Genomic DNA, 27,105 nt, shown 5'->3' with positions numbered 1-27,105 from the left:
CTGTCTCTACTAAAAATACAAAAACTAGCTGGGCATGGTACCACATGCCTGTAATTCTAGGGAGGCTGAGGCAGGCTTGAACCTGGGAGGCAGAGGTTTCAGTGAGCTGAGATCCTGCCACTGCACTCTAGCCTGGGTGACAAGAGCAAAACATCACATTAAAAAAGTGTGTGTGTGTATATATATATATATATGAAAATATACATATATTTAATATATACATACTTTTAAATATATATATATTTTATATATATACATACATATATATACACACACACACGCAAATACTTCCTTTTTTTTTTGAGACAGAGTCCTCACTCTGTTGCCCAGGCTGGACTACAGTGGTGCTGTCTCCACTCACTGCAACCTCTGCCTCCTGGATTCCTAGGTTCAAGTGATTCTCCTGCCTCAACCTCCTGAGTAGCTGAGATTACAGGCATGCACCACTACACCTGGCTAATTTTTTGTATTTTTAGTAGAGACAGGGTTTCACCATTTTGGCCAGGCTGGTAACTCCTGACCTCAAAGTCATCTACCTGCCTGGGCCTTCCACAGTGCTGGGATTACAGGCATGACCCACTGCACACCTGGTCTATTTTATGATAAAATTTAAATCAAATGAATGAAATTTATTCTTAAAACTACAGTGTAATCAAATTTCTGAGAAATTGGAAACTAGAAGAAAAACTCCAAATAATACCATTTTATCCCACAATTTTAAAAATTAAGTAATTTGGCTGGGCACAGTGGCTCACGCCTATAATCCCAGCACTTTGGGAGGCCAAGGCAGGAGGATCACGAGGTCAAGAGATCAAGACCGCACTGGCTAACGTGGTGAAACTCCATCTGTATTAAAAATACAAAAAAAATTAGCTGGGTGTGGTGGTGGGCACCTGTAGTCCCAGCTACTCAGGAGGCTGAGGCAGAAGACTGGTGTGAACCTGGGAAGCGGAGGTTGCAGTGAGCCGAGATTGCGCCACTGCACTCTAGCTTGGGCAACAGAGCAAGACTCCATCTCAATAAAATAAAACAACAACAACAAAAAAACTAAAATAAAATAAAATGAAAATGAAAATTAAGTAATTCTTCCAACAACTGAGTGAGATTGGTGAATGAGAATGTTATTTTTGCAGCATTCTTCATAATGGCCAAAACATGGAATCAACCCAAATGGCCACCAACAGGAGAAGGGATAAACACAATGTGGTATATCCACACAATGGAATACAATTCAGCAATAAAAGAGGAACGAGATGGTGATATATGCTACAACTTCAATGAAATTCAAAATCATGCTCAGTAAAAGGAGCCAGACACAAAAGACCACATATTGTATGATTCTATTTCTATGAAATGTCTAGAGAAGGCAAATCTGTAGAAGGAAAGAATAGACTAGTGGCTGCCTAGGGCTTCAGAAGGAACAAGGAGTAACTGCAAATGAGCATGAAGAATTTGGTGGGATGACGGAAATATTCTACAACTTAGTGATTGTGTTGATTACAAAACTTTGTATAATTCCTCAAACTAATTATACACTTAAAAGGGTGAATATTATAGTATATAATATATGTCAATAAAGCTATTAAAAAAGCAGTCTTGGCCAGGCACGGTGGCTCACGCCTATAGTCCCAGCATTTTGGGAGGCCAAGGTGGGTGGACTGCTTGAGGCTAGGAGATTGAGTCTAGCCTGAGCAGCCTGGTGAAACCACATCTCTACAAAAAAAATCAAAAATTAGCCAGGTGTGGTGGCAGGCACCACCTACTTGGAAGGCTAAGGTGGGAGATGGCCTGACCCCAGGAGGTTAAGGTCATAGTAAGCCAAGTTCACACCACTAAACTCCAGCCAGGGCAACAGTGCAAGACTCTGTCTCAACAAAAAAAAAAAAAAAAAGAAAAGAATAACAGTCTTAAAAATAGAATAAACATTTATGCTTGGGTGGGAAGGGAATGCTATTTCCATTTATAGACATGAACATGGAAGTATATGATCCTGAGGGAACCTAGAATCCTACTCCCTATGTCAGCAGAAACTCCTTTCTTTCAGCGTATCTGTGAGAAGGCCACCTTGGAGTAAGACACTTACCAACGTGGAATTGCCACAGTTAAAAATTAAAAAATAGTAGTGGTGGTACTGTTGGCTGAGAGAAAGCCTGAGATGGTGCTCCTAGTTCTTCGTGACCTGTACGTGGTTTACAGGAGATTTAGAAGTTCCTGTATGCCCTGATTTGCAGAGGGTGAGCACCACACCTGATAGAGTGAACTGAAAGAAACCTGGAGATTGAGATTCTGGAACCATGTATCATATATATGTTGATAACCCCCAAATTTATATCTCCAACTTAAATCTTGTACCTAACTGTAGGCTCCCATCTCCAATGACCAACTGGGTGTCTACTCTTGCACAGAAAGATCAAACTAAACAAAGCACCAAATGGCACTCTTCATTTCTTCAGCCCTAAATCTCCTCCATCCCACTACTCTCCCTGATGGTCACCCTCTCTCCTTTCTACCCCTCACCCATATCCACTGTCCCAGTCTCTTCAGCATGGAATCTACTTTCTCTATCACCACTGATATGGACAGGAGACATGGAAATACTGGGCAGAGGAGAGCAATTCCCCAGCAAAGGCCCCACCCTCAAATCTGGAGACCCACAGCCCTAAGAGGGAACAGGCATTTTTGCTTTCACACCTAGAAAGTTGCCTTTTGGCCTGCCACACCCCCCTATCCTGTACCCATGGAAACCCCAAACCCCAGACTCCAGAAGCAGACGAGGAGATGAGGAGATGGGGAGATGAGGAGACAACCAGACGAATGCCATGGCAGAGAAAGAGAGAAGAGAAGGAACCCCTGAATGCCAAGAGGAGCTCGGCTGGGGGCGGTCAGAGAGGAGTTTGGCTGCTGGATGGCCAAAACTCTAAGGGAAGATCATCTTCCCACTCCATTCCCCTTTCAGCTCACCATCCATGCCACTGAGAGCCACCTCCACCACTCACTAAAACTCTGCATTCATCCTTCAAGCCCATACGTGATCCAATTCTTCTGGGACATTGGTCAAGAGCTTGGGATACAGAAAGCTGTCACACTGGTACCCTCCTTGCAAAAAGGCAGAGGGTCCATTGAGCTGGTTAACACTTAAGCTGTCTGCAGATGGCAAGGCTAAAAAAGCATTGTAACACTGAGGCTGCAGGCACTCACCCCTAGACACTACCATGGGGCTGGAGCCCAAAGCACTTGCCCCCACTCCTGCACCTGCCCAATTGTGCTCCCCTTCTTGTCAGGGGTTTGAGCAGTAGTGGAGATCGAATGGGCTAGCCACACCCCTGTCGCACATTCTGCAGGGGGAATCAGGGAACTCTCCCTTTGCCACCTTTGCCACCACCTGTTCTTGGCCACCATCATTTGTCTCCTGGACGAAGCAACAACTTTTTAACGGGCCTCTCTGCTTCCACTTTTGCTTTCCTCCGATCTATCCTCCACACAAAAGCAAAGCTCATTGCAAATTGGGTCGTCACTCAAGTGCTTAAAACTCTTCAACAGCTTCTCATTGTACACACAATAAATCCAAACTCTTCACCTTGGTCTGTAAGGTCCTGAATAATCCGGTCCCCACCTAATTCCCTACAGCACCAAATGGCATTCTTCCCCTTACTTACTACATTTGCTTATGCTTGTTCTTCTCTCAATCTTCACAATTCCCTAAGCTTTTTCCATCTCAAGAGTTTGGCATCCACTGTTTCTTCAATTTGTACCAATCCTTCACCTTCTCATCCTTCAAACTTCAGTTTAAATGCCACTCCCTCAAAGTCACCTTCCCCACTCATTCTATCTAAGGAAGCTTTCCTCTTTACTCTCTGCCTTCATTCTTCATTTGTTTTCTTCATAGCACTTCTCATAATTTGCAGCTATTATGTATTGGTTTATATATTGTTTATGCAACTTCCCTTACAAAAATTGAAATTCTATGAACCATATGCTGTTCACTATTGTAGCTCCAGCATCCAACGTACCTGGAATGCTGTAGCTGCTCAACAAATGTTTGTTAAATGAAAGCACTTAGAAAATCACACAGATATTTCCCCCTATTGTCCAATTTTCAGAAAGAAACAAATTTTGTTGGCCATATCAGGGCAGTTTTGATTATAAGTAATAGAACACCACCTAAGCCTAAATAAAAGAGAGACTTTTTTTTTTTTTTTTTTTTGAGAGGGAGTCTTGCTCTGTCACCCAGGCTGGAGTGCAGTGGCGCCATCTGGGCTCACTGCAGCCTCTGCCTCCTGGATTCAAGTAATTCTTCTGCCTCAGCCTCCTGAGTAGCTGAGACTACAGGCACGTGCCACCATGCCCAGCTAATTTTTGTATTTTTAGTAGAGACGGGATTTCACCATGTTGGCCAGGCTGGTCTTGGACTCCTGACCTCAAGTGATGTGCCCACCTTGGCCTCCCAAAGTGCTGGGGTTACAGATGTGAGTGCCTGGCCAAGAGAAATTTTAATATGCAGACACACTGTTCTCCCAGGAAGCTGAAGGGCAAAAGCATAGGTATGTCTTAGGAAATAACTCAAAGCAGGAATTAGTGCAAGGTAGAGAACTCAAGGATTTTGCCCTACTTGCCAGCTATCAAATTAGCCTGCCTCGGTGTCATGGCAGAAGACACAAGATTCCTTCATTAGAGACAAAGGACAATGTATCACTCATAGCAATAGTAGCCAGAGTATCAGTATTTGCTCTGGTTCGCACAAGGAGACATGAAGAAAGCCAGGTGGGGCTTATACACCCAATGGGCTGTGTTACCAGTGAGAAACTCAGAGTTTAGGGAACCCAAATCTTTATAATGGTCAGTAAGTACCTGACCTTCGCTCAGAAGGGACACATTACCTTTATCTTTATATTGGATAGTAAACAAATTTGCTCTTTGCTCCACAGGGATAAATTATCTCTGTTCCAAGACTGTTTGCTATGTAAACATCCCTGAAATGATATTGCAGAACAAGAGTAGCCAGTCCCACGTCACAAGATGTGCAGAAATGCAAGCGATCCATGGAGAAATGTCTCCCTGTTAACAAGCAGGTGTGGAGGAAGAGCTAAGCAGAAAAAACTATAGATATCCACCATAGATACATCTCTGGAGCTGTGGTACCTTCTACAGTGGCTAAGGCAATGAGTCTAGCACTTGTTACAAATGAATTCAGGGAATATTTATTAATTTGTATTTTAGAAAATGTTTACCATTAGATTGTTTTTCTTAAGAAAAATGTTGATATCTCTAAAAGGAAATTTTGAAAACAATATTAATGTGTCACAACAATATATATGAAGGAAAACAATTTAAATTGCTGTCAATGATGAATTTGAAATAATTTTTTCATGGACTCTTATTTTTTATTTTCTGTTTCTGTTTCTTAAAGAAATATTGTAGCAAAGGGGAAAGTAGGGTATTGTTTGACATTTTTCCTGCTTCAGGGAATCTGAAGTATTCTGATTCTGTATGAATAAAAAAATTGGAACACTTACGGATACTTTTTAAAAATTCTAAGGCAGAACTAAGGGGATTGAATACCCTGGGAACTCTCAATAACCATTTCAGATATTTTTATTATATTTATACATGCTTTTGAAATTCTGGTTAGCCACAATTCTGTGAATGATGAAGTCATAGTCTTAGGAGATGAATCACTAGCCAAGGCTTACTGCTACCGGTATAAACTTACTCTATAATTTCTCTCTGACTGATTGTTGTAGAATGGTAGCTTGTAAGTAAACTAGTGATTTATTTGTTTATTGTATTCAAATGATGAATTTGAAATAATTTCATTGATGGCCTCTCATTTTTAATTTTCTGTTTCTGTTCATTACAGAGATACTGTAGAAAATGGACAAGTAGGCTATTTGATGTTTTTCCTGCTTAAGGGCAAGCAACTTGTCTTAAGTTGTTGAAGCCATAAAATACTGGGCTTGAATTAGTTTAACTCACTTTATAGAAAATTTAGCATAGCAATTAAGCACTTAAATATTTAGTAAATTAAGAAAATGGTCCTCAAATCAATTACAATACCAGGATTTTAGATCTCAGTGAAGGATGAATATTTAGAAGCTTCCTTCCCTCTAAATCAGTGTTAATGCTTTTTTTGTCTGTCTCTGAAATTTAAGAAAGATAATCCCTGTTTTTTCCTTGTTTCTCTCATTTCTAACCCAAGAGAAAATGAAACTATTTCAGTCATATTTAGCAGTAGAGTTAATTTACTAGCAAATCTAAGTGGAACAAATTACACACTGTTTTTCATGTGAGAAAATATGTTCTTAAGTTAGAGGAATATTTCAATAACAAATATCCCTTAGAATCTACATGCAAGACACTAGCTTATCTAATGAGAAAAGTCAGAGAAGTAAAACAACAAAACAACTTCACATTCTTTAATATGTTCATTCAGAATATTAAATGCCATTAATCGACCATCATTATTATAAAATTTACTATTTAGATAAGTGAGTTTTAGTACAGTGCTATTTAAAGTATGGAACTGTTACTGGTATGTGATAAGTACAGAAATCGAGACTAAGCATTTAGAAACCTAGAACAATTTGACATAGCAATCTTCTGTTGAATCTAATAATAAATTTTTTTTTCAATTTTTCAATTCTCCTATGGAGAATGATATTTGGAAATACAAATAAGAAAACTAGTTCTTACCACAGATAGTTTTAGAAACCTGTTTTAGTATAAAGCCATCATTTAGTATAAAGTCATCTATTATTACCATTACTCTGAAGTGGTTACTGAGCATTACAGCAGTAGGTAGGATTATAAGTTGTTTACTAAATATGCTAGATTTATTGACTCATGTATTTATTTATTGAGAATCCAAAATATTTGAAGTACTTGATGAAGTTGATGTCCTAACCATTGCCTCTCTGCCCATATTCTCTCTTGGAAATATTACAGGATTCTGCTCACTTCTGACTCCAGCCTCAGCATGCTGTACCATGGTGGGCTAATATTAGTTAGTCTAATAATACATGAGTCTAATATCATGTCATCCAAGAATCTGGAATTCAGAAACTGAGAGACTGAGTGATTAGGTCATAGGAGGCACATGAACTGAAATGTCACCAGTTGTTACAACACCAAACCCAACGCCACTTGTAGGCTGATGTTAGAGAACATAGAACATGAGTAAGCAGAGGTTCTGAGATAGAATAAGGGGGAATGGGGCAAATGACAAACATGCCAGAAACAGAGAGAGTGATCCCGTCAAAATGTAAGTCAGGTCCTGTCACTCCTCGGCTCAAATCCTGCCTTGTCTTCCCATGTCACACAGAGTAAAAGTCTTCACAACTGACTACAAGCTGTAAGGAATCTTTCCTCCTCTCTCTGACTTCATCTTCTACCACGCTCTTTGACATTCATTGCAGTTTAGTCATCCAACCTTGTTCTTCCTTGATGCCAGGCACATTATTGCCTCAGGGCCTTTGTACTTGCTCTTCTGCTTGGTATGCTCATATGCAGTTTCCTGCCTGGTTGGCTCCCTCACCCTTCTTCAGAGTTTTGTTCAAACATGATCTTCCAGGTGAGGCCTGCCCTGAGCACCCTACTTAAAATTGCAATCCCAGCCGGGCACAGTGGCTCGCACCTGTAATTCCAGCACTTTGGGAGGCCAAGGAGGGTGGATCACTTGAGGTCAGGAGTTCAGCCTGGCCAAAATGGTGAAACTCCATCTCGACGAAAATAACAAAAATTACCCGAGCGTGGTGGTGAGCACCTGTAATCTCAGCTGCTTGAGAGGCTGAGGCAGGAGAATCACTTGAATCAGGGAGGCAGAAGTTGCAGTGAGCCGAGATTGCACCACAGCACTCCAGCCTGGGTGACACAGAGAGACTCTCTCTCAAAAAAATAAAATAAAATTGTAATCTCGGTCAGGAGCAATGGCCCACACCTGTAATCCCAGCACTGTGGGAGGCCAAGGTGGGTGGATCATCTGAGTCCAGGAGTTGAGACTAGACTGTGCAATACAGCAAGACTCCATCTCTACAAAAAATAGAAAAATTAGCTGGGCGCAGTGGTGTGTGCCTGTGGTTCAGCTACTCTGGAAGCTGAGGTGGGAGGACTGCTTGAGCCCAGGAGGCAGAGATTGCAGTGGGCTGAGATTGCACCACTGCACTCCAGCCTGGGTGACAGAGCAAGACCTTGTTTCAAAATAAATAAATAATAAAATTGAAATTCTGCCCCCACCACACTCCCTATCCTCCTTTCCCAATGTATTTGTTTCTCCATAGCACTATTTCTACACCCTTCACTCTATTCCCTCCTTCTCCATTTGTTTAACATTTTTATTGATTTTGGGCTTATTTTTCCATTGTATCTTTTTACAAACATAAGCATTTATGTATACATTTTCATATCCTTTCCTGCTTCTTGTGCTAAAGGTGTATACCATAAGCACCATTTTGAACCAGTTTTCCTGGAGCTACATAGAGATCGTCATTCCTTTTCTTTTTATTGATGCACAGTCCTCCATCATGTGGATGTATCATAGTTTTTAAACTAGTCCCATATTGATAATATTTGGGTTGTTCTCAGTCTTTTGCTATTGGAAGTAATACTATAATAAATAGCTATGTGTATAGGTCATTATATACTTTAGCCAGTTTGCTTTTAGAATAGATTCTTAGAAGCAAGATAAGTGGATAGCTCCCTTTTTAAATTGAGATGATACAAGAGGATTTCTGTTCATTATATCCAACAAGTCATGATTAAGATTGCTACCTACCCCTGTAGGTCCACCTCAAGTGACCCTTCTTCTGGGAAAACTCTTATTCCAGGCAGAAGGAATCTACTGCTAGTTCCCTAATATGCCCTCAGGTAAAAATAAAAAACAATCCTTATATTTTATATTCTTTCTTGTTCACATCACTCACATGGTACTTTTTACATGCTGCTTTGTATATACAGTAATTTATGTACCTCTGATCTCCTTAAATGGACAATAAGCTGCTACCGATTAAGGAGCACATTCTTTTTGATGTTTATCATCTCTGGTCCCTAACAATGTGCCTTGCACTGGTAATGGATGACTGAATGAATAAGTACAACAGGTATTTGTAATCCTGCATATGACAGTGCCCCATATAAAAGTGTCCATGTGATTTATGTTTCACATAACATACCAGAAAAAAAGTCTCAAGTGGACTAAAGAGTTGAATGTAAAAAAGGTAAAAAAAAAAAAAAAAAAAAAAAAAAAAAAGAAACTATAAGAAAAAAAAAGAAGTGATATTTATTACCTGCTTAGAGGTCAGTTAAAGGATTGTTTGAGCCTTATGCCTTTACTTTTTTTCTTTTTTCCTGAACTAGTCACTGCTTGAGAAACTTACACCTTTAAATAAGACTGACACAATAAAATGAGCCTGGAGCCTTCCAGCACATCATTTTGGATCCTCTTAAATAGCTCCTGCCCATATTCTCTCATGGTAACAATCCTAGCCGGTGGCACTTCAAGGGATGATTAAATATTCTTGCCCAAATCTAAGGCTCCAGAGTCATGCCCATTGTTACAGCCATGTGGAAGATCTGGCAACTGCATTATTGTGCTAAGGAAGAACATCAGCTTCTGTGTGGAGGTTGTGGCCTTTCGACTGAGTGTAGGAGGAGTTATTTGTTCTATGTTCATATGCCCTGCCTGGACTCTAACAGGCTACACCTACTCTTAAAGGGGACCTTGTGCAACATTATGATGTAGCTCTGAATGCATCAGAGGTGAAGAGAGAGACAGGCATGTCTTTTATCTTTGCTTTTGGAGAGGCTGGAGAAATTCATTGCCTCCCATGTAGACTGCAATCCCACCTCTGAAGGCAGTACACACTCTCTGTCTGCCCTATAGTATATAAATACCCTCTCCCTACCAGGATGATTACAGTTAACACCATGATCTGCCCTGCTGTCACTGCACAGCAGAATTTTGGTGATTTGCTCATGAGCTGTCTACAAATGATTCCATATCATGATTTGAGTCCAATATTCAAATAGTAAGCAGAGCTGCTAACTGATAGCTGCATCTGACTCAAGGTGAACTAAAATACAAGGCCACACCTCCTGATCAACTGACCTGGGCTGCAAAAATAGGCAGTAGAAAAAGCTCAAAGAACTTGGGAGGATTCTCCTGGTAGGGAAGAGGAAACCAGTCCTCCAATAATGCAGTCCTACAGTAAGACAGCCATGCCAACAGACAAAGCAGTTCTGTTGGCCATTGCTTCACGTGTAGGTGCCCTATGTGAGGTAAACCATACCCACTGATAACAGGGAGTCACCTGTGCCATACCCAACTATTCATCTCTACTCTGCCCCGCCCAACACCTTACCCTCATTTTTCTAGAATAGAGTGAAGATGTGAGATGAAGGCTATCTGGTTTCCAGGAGCTCTGGGAAGATAGAATCTGTTTACACAACGATGGACTCTTCTGCATTAGGGAGCTTTGCAGTTTGGGCTCTAGTCCAGCAGATCTGGTTACCAATTTGTCTCAATGCTGGAAACTCACAACCCTGCCAAGTCACAGAATCTCTAACCCTTAAATGCAACTGTTTCTTCCACACGCCCTTTGCAAACGGCATGGAAACAAAGGTTGCAGCTGCCTGCAACTACTTTGTTTTGGCATTCACAAGGAATCACCCTGTTATCTAGCGTTGAACCCAGTACACTTGGCTCTCATCTGTTTCCCAGGCTCTATACTTTGGCTTTTCATGTCTGCTTCTAGTCTTCCTTATATCAGGACCCGTTCGAATTTTTCTTCTCTGTTGTATAGGCCCAGGACTCTTGCCGCTAATTTCTGACTCTCAGATCTTCTTGCTTTGTTTATTTTGGTGTTATTACTGCCCTGGGTAAAAGACTACTTCTGCCCCCATAAAACTCCTAGAGGCTAGGCTGGTTCACTAACTTTTGCAATAAGAAGCTCAGATGCTGAAGCTTTATTTCAGCAAACTGCTGACTGATGGGTCTTCAGCCATTCCTACCTATCTCTCCAGTACCTGGACTACTGCCCAAGTATACAGGCAAATTTTGAGCAAGAGATCCAGGAACTACCTCCCTCTCTCTCTCTCTCTCTTTTTTTTTTTTCTTTTTCTTTCCCTAGATGGAGTTTTGCTCTTATGCCCAGGCTGGAGTGAAGTGACACAATCTTGGCTCACTGCAACCTCCACCCCCCCGGGTTCAAGCAATTCTCCTGCCTCAGCCTCCCAAGTACCTGGGATTACAGGCGCCCGCCACCATGCCCAGCTATTGTATTTTTAGTAGAGACAGGGTTTTGCCATGTTGGCCAGGCTGGTCTTGAACTCCTGACCTCAGATAATCCACCTGTCTTGGCCTTCCAAACTGCTAGAATTACAGGTGTGAGCCACAGTGCCCAGCCGAACTACCTCCCTCTCTAAAGAACTGATTGCTTCAATGCTGGGTTCCAGAGTTGCTGAGACATCAAATCTGGCAAACCTGCTGTTAGAGGAAGATTGTGTTGTTGGTATCGCAAAGGCAATGACCCTTAAGTTCTCAATATTATCCCTCAATCCCCACCCCAGATGGTAGTTGACTAGGTATCAATACCCTTTTAAGTAAAAGAGTGGAGAACTCATCATGCTCATGGGCCAAAGTGCAATTCTGAAGTCAGAACAGCTGGGTCTAATTCAGCTCCACTACTTCCTGGCTATGGTACTGGAAATTATTTAACCTCTCTATATCTCAGTTTCTTCATTTGTAAAATGCAGATGATGATGAGAATAGCAGCTACCTCCAAAGATTAATGTGAGTTTTAAATGAATTATCACTTGTCATAAAAGTGGTTAATAACTATCAGCTGCTATTATTATTGGGCCAATTTGGAGAACTGGATATTTATAGAATTAAATTTCCAGGGCACATATAACTGTCTACATAAGAAGGATGATGAATAGAAAGTAACTTTGTAGACATACTTGGGCAAACTGAACAGTTGATGATGTTAGTCGGGGTAATACTCCAGGAGTTTCCCAAAGACTCAGAAATGGAATTCTCTACAACTTCCTAGAAGGCTAATTATGTAAGTATCTCAGTGGCAGCTTAATTTCCTTTTGCTTGATACAAGTCTCTATGTATAATCTACTCTCTCCACCACATCTCTAGGTCAATACTCAGAATAATGTATTTTAAATCCTAGGGCAGATTATTGAGACTTATCTAATTGACTTGGATATTTGGATTATTCCAAATTTTCTTCCATCTTTGAATACTAGTTTCTCTAGAACATCAAACACATTCAGAAGTGGTTCATGTTCCACTCTTCCAACTTCACTGTCCTACTGATATACTACTTAAAGAAAAAAAAGAAATAATACATGTTATTTAAGAGTTTATCTTCCCATCCGCTGCCACTGAAAAAGGGTAGAAGACAAGGTATTGTTTCATTTTGGATAAGACAGCAGCTTCTTGACAGTTCAAGAACCTGTTCACCGTCTGCTCTGATCACAGACTTACCCACCTCTACATCTATATAATATACGCCCCCAACAGTGTGATAGGGGACCACCCTCTAGACAGAGAATCTCCCTAAAAAAGCCCCCCTTCATTTTGCCACCAAGCGTTCAATTCAAAATTTCTTATATACCTAACCTTTAAGGTTCCTAGAACTCCTTTGTAAAATTGCATTGTACCAAGACAGTGAAGAAGAGGCCTCTTGATTGACCAAAGGGAGGCACATCTGGAGGAGGGATGCTGGTGAGGAACATATTAAAGAGGGCAAGTAGAAAATAACTGACCATGTGTACCTATGAAGATTAAATGGATGGACTGTTTAGTGAAATGATCTGTTATGTTAAAAAAATGGATGGATTGGATAGCAAAGGTTTTGTCAAAGAATCTGAGCATTTTCTAAGGAAATGCAAATATTTCTGTGTCTAGCAATTTCTACTACTTTTTAGCATGTGCTTATATAGACACACACACACACACACCTCTTGATTTAGGATTTTAGGATGGCTAAATATCTTTAAGCCATTGAGTAATAGTTTTTCATTCTAAATACTTTTAGTGGTTTGTAATATTTTCCACTTTGTCAGGAGTTTCACTAAGAGCTAACCTGCATGTAGGAGCAAGTTATGAAAACAGGTCACACCTGCTCAGAAAAGAAACAAATCCTTCTTCCAGCAACAATCCAAGCTTACAAAACACAACACCTAAAAAGCTAGTTGGGTTAACTGGGATGCATACTTCAGACACCTACTAACTCTGCTCCTTGTAGCTATATAAAAGTCACTTTTAGAGTGACTTTAAAAAAACATGCTTAGCCGGGCACGGTGGCTCACGCCTGTAATCGCAGCACTTTGGGAGGCCAAGGCAGGTGGATCACGAGGTCAGGAGATCGAGACCATCCTGGCTAACACAGGTGAAACCCCGTCTCTACTAAAAATATAAAAAATTAGCCGGGCGTAGTGGCTGGCGCCTACTACTCAGCTACTCAGGAGGCTGAGGCAAAAGAATGGCGTGAGCCCGGGAGGTGGAGCTTGCAGTGAGCCGAGAGGGCGCCACTGCACTCCAGCCTGGGTGACAGAGCAAGACTCCGTCTCAAAAAAAAAAATTAAAAATTAAAAATAAAAAACATTCTCTAACACTTCTGAGTCACCAGAGAAGACAGGGTATCATAGCTAACCTGAAAGAGGAAGATTCTGGCAAGGTTAAGGATAGAAAGGAAATATTCTTGTCCTTATGCTTCTCAGTGAGAACTTAAAACTCTCTTCTCAGCAATTCTTAAAGGCTGTTGGCTCTCAGGAGGTGGAGAGTGACCTAGTTTTAAGGATGACATATATAGTATGACATGTTGCTCTTTTGGAAGGAGAAAATGTAATTTTAAAAGTCAACCATTCAAAACAATTACAAATTTCCACTTCAATGATTTGAGATATAACCATATTTATCTAAAATTCTCTTTTAGGAGGCTTCACTTAGCCTAAATCCATTCTCTCTCTCATTTAAAAAACATGTATTGAGCACTTACCATGTACTAGGCATTGTTGTAGGCAGTGTTTTAGGCACTGGAGATATAACAGTGAACTCTGTTCTCATGAAGTTTACATTCTACTGGGGAGAGACAGGCAGTGAAGAAAAAAAGAAAGAAAGAAAAGAAGGAAGGAAAAGAACAAGAGAGAAAGAAAGGGAAAGAAAGATGTGTCTGAGAAAAAATGAAACAGGATTAAGAGGATGGGGAATGATACGGACGCTATTTTATGGAGAATCATCATAATGAGGATAGTGATTTTAGGTGCTATTTGGGCAGAGACCTGAATGAAGTGAGGGAGTCAGTCACGTGACAACGTGAAGGACGACTAGATCCTAGACAGATAGAAAAGTAAGTGCAAAGTTCCTAAAGTAGAAATATGCTTGGCTTGTTTGAAGAAAATCAGGAAGGCCAGTGTGGCAGAGTGATGGGGGAAGGGTGTTAATGAGATACTTGCAGAAGTTGCCGAGTATCGAGAGCCTTATAGGCCAAGGAAAAGACTTTGAAGTACATTGGGAAGCCAGTTGCTTCCAAGGATTCTGAGCAGGAGAGTAACCTGATGAGACTTAACACAAAGGATCATCTGGTTGCCATGTACACAAGAGACTGTAAAGAAGCAAAGTGGAATGGCTCATTAAAAGAGTACCACTGTAATCTAGACAAGAGAAGATGGCAACTTGAATTAGAGTCATAGCAGTGGAGGTGCTGGGAGGTAATTAGACATATTTTGAATGTAGAGCCAGCATGACCTGCTTAAAGATTGGATTTGGTGGGTGAAAGAAAGTGAGGAGTAGGGATTATCCTAAGGTTTTTGGTCTGAGCATTTAGAAGAAACGAGCTGTCATTTATTGGAATGATGATAACTACAGGACAAGCAGATTTAAGGGTGTATCTTGTGCAGTGTGTATGTGTGTGTATGAACTGAACGTTGTCTTATACTTAAGAGGCCTACTAAACATCCAAATACCTAGATTGGTGCCTGCCACATAGTGGATACTCAATATTTATTGAATGAAAAAGGTAAGATATTGAGTAAGGCAATAGAATTTGAAAATCCAAGTATATCTATCCACTATGAACTTCTCTATATATCTAAGTACATTTACTCTTATGTTTTGCAACCATGAGAACTCATCAGAATCCTTTACTTTTTGATCGTGGAAGAGATACTGGAGATACTGGAGATTCTCCAACTCACGCATTCTAAAGTAAATTAAGGACCAGAGATTAGAGAGCAGCGATCAAGGTCAAGCACATTTATGCTACCGCTAGAACCCGACATCAGGCTTTCTGATTCTTAATTCATTGTTCCACACTACAACAAGCTTTTCCTGCCCCACAAACATTAGTGCTAACTTCATAATGTCCGGTGAACTATTCGAGGAGTATATTTGAACGGTTCTCCTTACAGAAACTGACTAGTTGGAATCTATTTTACAAAGCACTGAATGCAAGTGAAACCTGCTATACGTGAAGTCAGTCATGATTTTTAACCCTCTGGCAATAAGTTCAGACTGGTCAGAAAGAGCAATGATATTTAAATGAGCATTACATAGATAATATATATTACTTGACAATTATGTTAGCAAACAAACAATCACATCCTTTGACTAGGTCTGTATAGCTAGAAAAATACTCGACTTATAGTTAGCCAGCAAACTTTTAACACGTTTTTTGCTACGAATAAATAGCTACCTGGTTTTAAGTAGAACTTACAGTCTACTCAACTTACAACACACCAAGTATTGAGTGTCCACTGTGTCAGTGTACTAGACATGGTAAGCAAAAATGAACGTCTCCTTAAAGCAAGTAAACAGACAAAAACAAACGAAAAATAATTCTTAGAAAATCAATTTTTTAAAAAGTGCAAACACCTATTGAGAACTACTGATCAGGTAGTGCTAGAATACGCAGAATAATTAGATCTTTGTGGAATTGTCAGGAAGAGGTTTCCTGAATGAGTGAGTATGGGATTTAAGAAAGGGAATCAGATATGGCAGGCGGAGAATATGGTACTAGAAAAGCTAAAGGATAGAAGCAAGCCAGTCAAGGCAATGAGTCCACACTCAGGTGTAACAGGACTGGATCATTGTTATTAAACTAAGGGTGGAGGCGGCAACTGAAGAAAAGCTGCAAACACAAGCCAAAGCAGTTCACAATTGACATCTGAAGACCAATGAATGTGATCAAAACAAAGCATTTAAGTTTTGTTTGGGTTTGCTGCCACATTCTAAAGGCGGACTTCACATTCATACAATTTTCTGCATTCTTCACTATCTGTCAGCGTGTTTAAGTACTTTTAACACACAACTTTTAAAAAAAATCAAGACACACTATGAGGAACTTTTTCCGAAGAAAATGATCCAAGGAGCAGAATGTGAGTCAATAAACGGAGAAAGGGGGTAGAGAAGCGGTTTACTATCCCTTGCTTCCGCCCCTGTGTGCTGCAAACTTTAAGCCGGGAAAACTATGTTTTAACGGATGAGATAATGCCTTTAAAACTGCTTAGCACAGTGTCTGGCCAGTAGGAAGCACTCAAGCAATTATGATTATTATTTTGACCTTAGACCTCTCTTAACTGTCTGAAACTGGGGTTTATTTTCAGGGGAAGAAACAGGACACAGGCAGTCTCAGACGATCCCGCCAGCCGAGACAATCTCCAATTAAAAGTCGGCATCGATTAAATATTTGCTGAACAAAGTAAACTGTCTCTCCACCGCCGGGCTGAGCGCCCACTCGAGGTCTGGCCCGGAACAAGCGCGAGACTGGCCCGCGGGTCCCACACTCCGTGTAAGGGGTGGAGAACACCCCACACGCCCAGGCCAACAGGCGGGGCTGATCGAGGTCCGTGTTAGCCACCTCAGTCCCGCCAGCGGGGAGCCGCCTTCTCGTCTCCCGGCCTGCAGGAACCCTCCCTAACCAGCCCGGCCTCGTCCCACATCCGCCGACACGCCCCTTCCGGCCTAATCCCCGCCCCTCGAACACCGGCCCCGCCCCATAGGCCCCGTCAGTGGCCCCGCCCCGCCGCGAACCGGCGCCCGGTCCTCTCAGCGCCCGCCGGCGGCCGCGTCCACCCGCGACGCTCTGAGGTCACCGACGGGGCCGGCCCGCGGGGGGCGGAGGGACGGAGGGAAGATGGCGGCAGAGGCCGGATATTGGCGCCGCCTCCCCCAATCCCGGAGCCGGCGCAGATGAGGCAGCTCGGCTGGGGCCAGCGGCGCTTTGGAACCCGAGGTGGGGGGACCCTGGCGGTGGGGCCTGGTCCTGCTATATGCCGGCGCCTCGGCTAGAGTGAGTGGCGGCGACGCCTCTTTCCTCCGGCTCTTTCCCTGTCGCTGCGAGAGCGAGCGGGCGGCGGAGGCGGCGGGGCCGGGATGGAGGACGTTAACTCCAACGTGAACGCGGACCAGGAGGTGCGAAAGCTGCAGGAGCTGGTGAAGAAGCTGGAGAAACAGAACGAACAGCTGAGGAGTCGCTCGGGGGCGGTGCAGGGCGCCGGCTCCCTAGGGCCCGGCAGCCCGATTCGGGCCGGCGCGTCCATTCCCTCCTCCGGCGCGGCGTCTCCTCGGGGCTTCCCCTTGGGCCTCAGCGCCAAGTCGGGCGGCGGGGCCGGGTCGGTCCCGAGGCGGACGAGTAGCGAAGAGCTGCGGGACGCCACCTCCTTGCTGGCGGCGGGCGAGGGCGGCTTGTTGGACGAGGTAGAGCCGCTGCGGCCCGACGAGCTGGAGCGCCTGTCAGGCTGGGAGGAGGAAGAGGAGAGCTGGTGAGCTTGGGGCGCCGGGTCGGAGCTGGGCGGGGACGGACCCGGGGGCGGAGAGCGTCCTCTGAGGGTCCCTCTGGTCTGGCGCCTCGCTTTGTGTAGTCGAGAAAACTCCCGTGGGGACTCGTGGTTTTCTTGCTTTGGCAGAGGGAACCTCAGCTGGAGTTGGGGGTTCGAGGCGTGCGCAAGTAACAGGGTTGTAGCTCGTTCTCCTTTGGATTGTGGACCTTCTGGGTGCTGGACCCTATTGGGGTCTGTGGATTGGGGCAGCTTGAGAAGGGCTGTTCGTCTGGGGAGGAGTCGGAGGTGGGAAACTGCTTTGTAGGCCGGGGTCCTGCTTTGTGTAAGATACTGGCTTTCGGATGGTGGCCCTGGGCATTTTGGATGTAGGAGAGGGGTCTGCTTGATGAGGTATCACCAGGTGTGGGGGTCGGGGGCAGACCAAAGTCGTCTACGTCTATGCAACGGTTGGTGTTTGGGACCCATGTCTGGCAGGGATGGGGAGACCGTGTGAATCAGCACTCCCCTTTGGGTAGTGGGGTAAAGCTTGCTTTGTGTGAAGAGGGCAGAGGATGGTGCTGCTTGTTTTCTTTTCTTTTTTTTTGTTTTTGTTTTTGTTACTCTTTGTGTGAAGAGTCAAGGGTGGAACTAGAGCCCCGGCTCTTATTTTCTAAAACGAGAATTGAGTCTGGCGTTTTGCAGAGCTCTGAATTGACAGTTATCACATCCATCTTTCATTTCCACGTTCCTCCTAGGGGCAGAGAAAAAGAGTCCTATTTAAAAATTTAAACCAAAGCTGTATTGTCATAAGCCACTTCTTGATGAAATTGTGATCCCCCCCACCTTTATATTACTTTCATAAATAGGACATGGGAGGTTTTCCCCTCGTTTTATTATAAAGATGTGTGTGGGAAATTATTTGTCTTAATTTTTCTTAAAGTTAAGTTTTAACTTTTAGCTAAAATATCTCTGCTCTATTGAAATTAAAACTTCTAACTTAGTGAAATCGAAATCATGCATAGACTCTTATTGTAGGGTTGGAACTTTTCAGTGTTCTGAGGTAGTTAAGAGCTTTCCTGGATTCAGGCCCTGGTTTTGCCACTTACTAGCAGTATGACCTTGAGCAAGTTACTCTGAGGCTCACTTTCTTCTTCTATTTGATGGAGAAAATAATAGCACTTACCTCTATAGAGTTATGAAAACTTAGTAAGATAATTATGTATGCATTTAGCGCTGGATCTGGCACGTAGTAAACTGTCTTAAAACAAGCTGCTATTTGTTACTCTTAAGCCTAGTTACTTAAATCAAGGAACATGATGTTCTTGTAAATCAAGAATCTTACATGATGTTATAGGAGATTCTGGAGATTCTTAAGTGTTGATCCCTGTTCATAAGTCAGTTATAGTCTTGTTGAGAACTAAGTTTTGTGCAGTTAAATAAACTAGAAAGTGTACAGTGAATTACCCAAAGAGTGATAGAACAAAAAGTGCTGACAGTACTCAGTAACTGGGAGAAAAATAGTGGTCCACAGTAGTTGGGCCAGACTTTGAGGAGGAGGTGGCTTTGGAGTCTGGAAGTGAGTAAAGAGCGGGAAGGGCATTTTATGCTCTTGACAGCTAAAAGAGCAGAGTCAGAGGTATTCGTAACTCCCAGTTAGGAAGATTTGAGTAACAGGATTACTCTTGAGTATATGATGACAAACCTTTATTACCAAGTGATATCAAATACTAGAGCTGACTATGGTAGTGACAGTTTTTGATATAAATGTGAAATTACTTTCTCCCAAAGGAATCTTGGGTATGCATGCACTTTAAAAGAATCCAGAATCTTGTAAATATTGTCACATGGCTCTTGCAAGTGATGATAATAATGATGCTCATAATAATGAGGATTAGCTGCACCCATCAGCCCATTTTAGATTATGTATTATTAGAACACATTGAGTCCACTTGGAGGAGCCGATTAAGTCTTTGGCTGCTTTGGTTCCTGAGCATGAGTTTTGTTAAAGTAAAGTAAGTCTTCCTTAAATACTGTGCCAGGAGTTTCTTTTGACCAGATGATTCCTGCTTAATGCTTTGATCCTGGCATCATATCTTGATCTTACAGGTGTCCTGTACTTTTTCTGAGATTTGTGTGAACTGTAAGTTGGATATAAATAATATTTAAAATGCGTTGGGGTATGTGATTAGGGTAAAAGTTGTAGGGGGTGGATGTCAGTGGCAGAAAGGTTCAAAGGCAGTATTTTTTCCTTTTTTAGCAAGCTAAAAATCTACCTTCTGTAACTTCTAGCTATTCACCTTCCTTTGCATCTAGAGGAATGTTTCCTCCCGAGTGTATGTGCCACAAAGTGCTAGTTCTGAAGATGTCAGTAAGTGCTATGTAGAATAAAAGTGGGTGGGTTCTGGGATGGAATAAGTGTGGGAAAAACTGATTCTACAAAAATAAACAGTTTTCTTTAATGCTGGGCTCTTGGAAATGCTAATGTGTTTTGAACATAGTAAATCTCTAGGGAGTATGGTTTGGTCCTAAACTTAATTGAGCTCCCAAGGAACTAGTATCTTATAGAACACACATAGAAAATAGTGCTCTACAGCAGTCACTTTCACACTTTTTTTTTTTTTTTTTGGACCCAGCTTCATGATAAATACATTTTAACTCATAATCAGGAATTCACATATATATGAATAATGTATATGAATAACTGAAGCAAAAGTTTAACAAAATGTTGATTACTTCTACTACAAGTGATATGCTCAGATATTTTCCTTTCTATTCTGTTTCATTAGAATAAGAATGCTGGTAACTACCCAGCTAAGCTGATTTTGTGACCCATTAATGAGTTGCAATTCTCACTTTGAAAAACACTGTTCTAGAATAACTCAGAAAAGCTTAGGGATGAGAACTAACATCATTGTGCATCACAGTGTGTCATTCTGTGCCAGGCAGCTTATAAATATTTTTTACCTCTAATTTTGTACATTTATGAGATAGGTAGCATTTTCTAGGTAAGAAAACTAATCTCTCTCCAAGCATGAAATAACACACTAAATAATGGCACCAGGGTCTGAATCCAGGTCTTTATACATCATAGCCTATGCTGTTCCCACAGTATTTTGCTTTTTCCAAGTATAATCTCCTTTTCACATGAATGACCTCTTCACATATTTGAAGACTACTGTGGTGTCACTGCTGACTCTTTCTCCCACACACTGTGAGCATTCCCTTGTCTTCTTCAGAGTATATAATCCCAGTTTGTTTTATCATTCCTTAGATAATGTAATTTTCTGATCCTTCAATCATGGTTTTTCTTTTTCTTAATTAACTCTAAATTGCTCATTGTCATTATACATGGTTATCAGAGTTGTACCCAGCATTTTAGATGATATTTGATCAGATGGAGAGTGTGGTGGGTATGAACCAAATGCTGTTTTTTTTTTTTTTTAACTAAATACTTCATTAACAGTTTTAACTTCTATTACTTATGCTTAATATGAGCCCGAAATATCAACTTCTCTCCCATATATTTTATACATAAGATGTTAAACTGAGTCTTCCTAACCCTATTTTTTGTGTAATGGATTTTTTTTTAGCTTAAATATAAGGCTTTTATTTTATATTTTTTTAGTTGTGCTTAGATTAAATATAAGGCTTTTAAATTTCCTTTTGTTAGTTTTTATTTAGACATTTAATATTATCCTTTCTGATTTATTTGGTCATCTTTATATTTGGTAGGCATATCTACCGTGTCTTCATTCAAATTATTGATAAGAATAAATTACTATGGGCCGGGTGTGTGGTGGCTCACGCCTGTAATCCCAGCACTTTGGGAGGCCAAGGTGGGCGGATCACGAGGTCAGGAGATCGAGACCATCCTGGCTAACACGGTGAAACCCCGTCTCTACTAAAAATACCAAAAAAAATTAGCCAGGCGTGGTGGCACATGCCCGTAGTCCCAGCTACTTGGGAGGCTGAGGCAGGAGAATGGTGTGAACCCGGGAGGTGGAGCTTGCAGTGAGCCAAAATCTTGCCACTGCATTCCAGCCTGGGCGACAAAGCGAGACTCCGTCTTAAAAAAAAAAAAAAAAGGATAAATTACTCTGAAGTGTGCACCTCAGACTCACTCTAGATTAACACCAGTCTATTAATTAACACACATGGTTGTTCAATAATTACTAGTTCTATCTTTTATTGTCAGGCTCGTATGACATTTTGTGTGGACATTATGAAAGATTTTTGTCAAATGCCTTGCTATAATTAAGCTATTCTCTGCCTATAAGATTCTCAACTACAGTGAAGAATACTACATTACTATTACCAACCTATTAAAATAGCCATTGCAGTTGATTTGTTTGGACTTGTTTATGACGAATGTTCTAGCTAGCATTTCATGTATTCACTTTTATTCACAAACTTTTTTAAATCCAGTTTTGAATTTTGCAAGGAATCAGTTTGGTCTGGACTTTCTAGACACTGCTTATTTTTTTCTTTAGAAGTTGCCATATTTCCTTTCATCCAGACTTTTGATCCTGCCCGTGTTCACCATCATATTAGTGATAAAATTTCTGTTCCTTTCCATCATTTGGAGTGGTAGGCCTAAGCCCATTTTAAGCTACATTCTGGCTCACTAGATCAATTTATCTTAGGTTTATGAAGACACTTCAAATTCATACTGACTTCTCATCAATAATTTTTGTTGATAAATGTCCCATTTCAGAGCTAGGTAGGTATGTGGTTTTTATACTTTTTTGTCACTCGTGGCTTTTCACTGCTGAGAGTTAATTTATTGTATGACCTCTTTGTTTATGTATGCTTTTTGTAGAGGGCCATTGGTAAAATTTGCCTGTAATTTAATTTGGTAAGCCTAAATTAATAAAGCAATTTGTGTAATTATCACCACTTATCTGAATAGTTTGGCAGTCATTCACTGATTAACATACTAACATCTTGGGAAGTTTTATGTTTTCTAGACTCTTCTGTACCAAGGAGATGTTATTTTAAAGCAATGTGGTTTGCGTATGTGTGTGGGTTAGGTGAATCAGAAGTTAAACCTCTAATAAGCTTTCTATTTCCCTTTTTTTTTTCTTTTTTTTAAAGAGACAGGGTCTTCCCATGTTGCCCAGGCTGGTCTCAAACCTCAGCCTCCCAAAGTGCTAGGATTACAGGCATGAGCCACTGTGCCTTGCCCTCTATTCCATTGTTAGCAGTGGTTTTCCAGTCATTCTAAAATGGCTTTAAATTTTTTTCTTTAATGGAACAAATACTTAGAGTACCTGTGTGCAGCACAGTGTTGGGAACACTGAGAGACATGATAATGCAAGTTCTTAAAAAATAGAACTTGGCCAAGCAGGGCCCCATGGTTGATAAAAGTATATTACAGTCACTGTGATGTGCCCATGTTGTATATGCCAAGCATTTTGCAAGACAGCAGTCTACAACCTTTTTGGCACCAGGCACTGGTTTCGTAGAAGACAATTTTTCTGTGGACCAGGGGTGGGGGTATAATCTACAGCTCACTGCAGCTTCAATCCCTTCCCCCCGCCCCACCCCCAACCCTGCCCCGGCTCAAGTGATTGTCTTACCTCAGCCTCTTGAGTAGCTAGGACCACAGGCGCGTGACACCATGCCTGGCTAATTTATTTTTTATGTTTTGTAGAGACAGGGTCTCACTATGTTGCCCAGGCTGGTCTTGAACTCCTGGGCTCAAGTGATCCACCTGCTTCATCCTCCCAAAGTGTTGGGATTACAGGCGTGAGCCATCGTGTCCAGCTCCTTTACACATCTTAAATCATTTAATGTGTACAATTTGGAGTTGTAATTATTATTATTGTTTTTATTGTAAAATATACATAACAATTTACCATGTTAATAATTTTTAAGTTTACAGTTCAGTGGCATTAAGTACATTCACAATGTTGTGCAGTCATCACCACCATCCATCTCTAGACCTTTCATCTTCCTCAGTTGAAACTGTGTACCCATTAAACAGTAATTCCCTGTTCCCATGGACTCCAGCCCCTGGCAACTACCATTCTACTTTCTGTGTCTATGAATTTGACCACTCTAGGTACCTTGTATAAGTAGAATCATTCAATATTTGTCTTTTTGTGTCTGGCTTATTTCATTTGGCATTGTCTTCACAGTACATCCATGTGGTAGAATGTGTCATGTTATCCCTGTTTTACAGTAAAAGAAGCTAAACCCACAGTCACATAGCTAATAAAGTGAAATTGAGATTGACACCAAACCTAAAAGTCAAGTCTGATGAAGAACTATTGATCTTGATTTATTTAGCCTATAGATATTTAGCTTGGGTAAGAGAACTTTTTGAGTATTTGAAGGACTCTTATAAGGATTATTATATAACTCTTCATCACTAGACTGATAGGTGTAAATTAGAGGCAGACAATTTTTGATTTCGTAGAATGAAGAATTTTTTAATAGAGCTGTTTTTGGATGATAAGGACTACCCTAAACAAATTTTTGGAAATAACCTTCAAAAGACTGCTGAATGCTCCTGTTGTGGGCGATGTTACAAAGAAGTAAAAAAGTTGAATTGGGTGAATTCTAAGTGTTCTTTTAATTCTGTTGCACTCTATGTGGGAGCATAAGATAACTTCAAGACAGGCTGGGCATGGTGGCTCACGCTTGTGATCCTAACACTTTGAGAGGCTAAGGCAGGAGGATCACTTGAGGTCAGGAGTTTGAAACTAAACTAGCCTGGTCAACATGGTGAAACCCCGTCTCTACTAAAAATACAAAAATATTAGCTGGGCTTGGTGGTGGGCACCTGTAATCCCAGCTACTTGGGAGGCTGAAGCAGGAGAATTGCTTGAACCTGGGAGGTTGAGGTTGCAGTGAGCTGAGATCGTGCCATTGCACTCCAGCCTGGGCGACAGAACAAGATCTGTGTCTCAAAAAAAAAAAAAAAAAAGATACCTTCAAGACAGGGTGCTAAGCTTAAGTGTGAGGAGATATTTAGCAAAGGAAGCATCATGGATGTTTTCCCTTTAAGTCTGTGGCACATTTCTCTGAATATCTTCAGTAATGGCCAGTTGTTTTCCTCTTGAGGGTAGGTTTGAATTTAGAAAACCATTAGAGTCATTATCTTGCCTGGTGAAAAAAATGAGTTAGCAGGATATTTAAAAGTCCTCAGCAGTCCAGCACTAATTTACCCTTTTCCTAGATTTACTTGCTTTTGCCAGAACCTTCAAGAACTTTTATGCCCTTTGGCTTTTGATGTTCATCCTTTTTTTCCTCCTCCTCCCCTTACCAAATTTTACTTATTATTCAGGTACGATACAGATTTTCTTTCCTTTGTGAAATTCTCTTACATTTTTAACTTGGTTTACTTCCTCTTCATTGTTAACCTATCACTGTTTACATATCCTTTTTTAGAGTATATTTAATACAACCACCTTGTACTTTGGTCTGTGTAGTCTAGATTGTGAGCAGTTTAAGCAGGAGGACAGTATCATATTCGTCTTTGTTTTTCTAAACAGGACCACAGTATAGTAAGAGTTCAGTGATATGAATTTAAATGGTATCAATCTATCAGTGATGTTAGGTTAAAATGAGGCAAAGCTATAAAACAATGAGACCAAATTTCTTACATGACCCTTATGCCAGTTACAGATGAGATATTTCTCACAGATTCTGAATAATGGCAGTATCGAATCTGTACTTTCCCATGACAAATTAAAGAAGAAAATACTCTCTAGATGTAGTGTCTGATTTTTAAAATAAGTTTAAAAATTAGCCAAAGTACTGGCATGGCTCTGTTTAGTAGGATTACAGAAGCACTTTGTTTTAAACTTCTTCTTTGTACCTTTTGTGATTTCCAAGTTTTCTGGTAAGATGTGAATTGCTTTTATAATTTTTTATAATTTTTTTTTTTTTTTTTTTTTTTTGAGATAGAGTCTTGCTTTGTCGCCCAGGCTGGAGTGCAGGGGCACAGTCTCGGCTCACTGCAACCTCCGCCTCCTGGGTTCATGCCATTCTCCTGTCTCAGCCTCCCGAGTAGCTGGAACTACAGGCACCTGCTACCACACCCGGCTAATTTTTTGTATTTTTAGTAGAGACGGGATTTCACCGTGTTAGCCAGGATGATCTCGATCTCCTGACCTCGTGGTCCGTCCGCCTAGGCCTCCCAAAGTGCTGGGATTACAGGTGTGAGCCACCACACCTGGCCCTGCTTTTGTAATTTAAAAAATCCTATTGATAAAATTTAAGTTGGTTTTATTACTCTGATCATGTGGGGATCATAATATAACATGATACATTAAAAGCCTTTTTACTGGTAGTTTTCCTTGTTACTTAGTGGTAGTAAGATTATATATCACAGATGGATAAATTTTGGCTTCAATAAATATGGTTTTATTTATTGAGTAAACTGCCATAGGTGGAGCACTATGCTATAATGATAGCATATTTTTGATAGAATTGGAACCCAAGACATATATATGATCTTATGATCCATTATTCTTGTTTGTTTTAAATTTAACTGTTTAATTGGGCAAAAAAACATTTATTGAACTGGATAGCACCCAGGACCGAAAGTGGTTTAGAATGCTTCTTATAATGTTTTTAACTTTACATTGAAAAAGTTAAATTCCACAAGTGTAACTATTAAAACATTTATCAGATCTACCTAAATAAGTCATGTAGTCTGTTTTCATGAAAAACACAACTTTGGTTTTTAGGAATATCAGATAAGGAACACCAAAGTTGTATAGGTCACATCCTATGAGCCTTCTGGATCACTGATGCTGCTACTACTCCTCAGTCACATCTTTGGGGCCACCCTGTATTCAAATTCCTATGCCAAATGGCCCAGGGAACCTGGTGCTGATACCCTGGTAGCCCAAAAAGGCTACTTGCCTTCTACTTCCACTTATGCAGCCCCCTGCCTCCTTACTCTTCTGCTAGGAACATATCTATAACTATAAAAATTCATGTAATTTTGACATGATTTTTTAAAAAAGGCAATTTGGGCAGTAAATAACAGAGTTAAGTAGTGTCTTAATATAAATAGTTTGCATTACCTGAATACACTATTCCTTATAGTAATTATCTGTACTTGCCAGAGCACATTGCATGTGACTCCTGTTGGGCTGATTTTCAGTAGCAAAAATGAATTTGTAAAAGAATGTAGGTTTTAAGGCTTTGGTAATAGTAAGTTCTTATTTCACCTCTTTCATTTACTCGAAATTACATCTTCTGAGATCTTTCATTTTGGGATCGAAGTTACGGAGGAAATGAACAACTTTAAGACAAACTAGCTTATTTAAGAGGAAGACTTTAGGTCTTTAGGAGTGGCTTAAAGATTGCAAAACACAGTTC

The 27,105-nt window shown here is 41.0% G+C and overlaps 1 protein-coding gene across 2 annotated transcripts in view; it reads left to right on the top strand.

The window, feature by feature from the left end:
* Window positions 1-17,145: 17,145 nt before the first annotated feature.
* The window catches only part of LOC105487663 (SLAIN motif family member 2), a 77,555-nt gene continuing 67,595 nt past the window's right edge, over window positions 17,146-27,105 (top strand). Inside the window, exon 1 of one of the 2 annotated variants that reach the window (XM_011751172.2) lies at window positions 17,146-17,769. In XM_011751172.2, the coding sequence (XP_011749474.2) occupies window positions 17,381-17,769 (389 nt within the window). In that variant the 5' untranslated portion in view covers window positions 17,146-17,380. The remainder of the gene's footprint in view (window positions 17,770-27,105) is intronic. The other variant, XM_011751173.3, reaches the window with a different exon arrangement.

Source organism: Macaca nemestrina, chromosome 3, assembly GCF_043159975.1.
Source record: "Macaca nemestrina isolate mMacNem1 chromosome 3, mMacNem.hap1, whole genome shotgun sequence".
NCBI lineage: Eukaryota > Metazoa > Chordata > Mammalia > Primates > Cercopithecidae > Macaca > Macaca nemestrina.
Note: the sequence above shows the minus strand (reverse complement) of the source record. Positions and strands in the feature narration are given on the sequence as shown.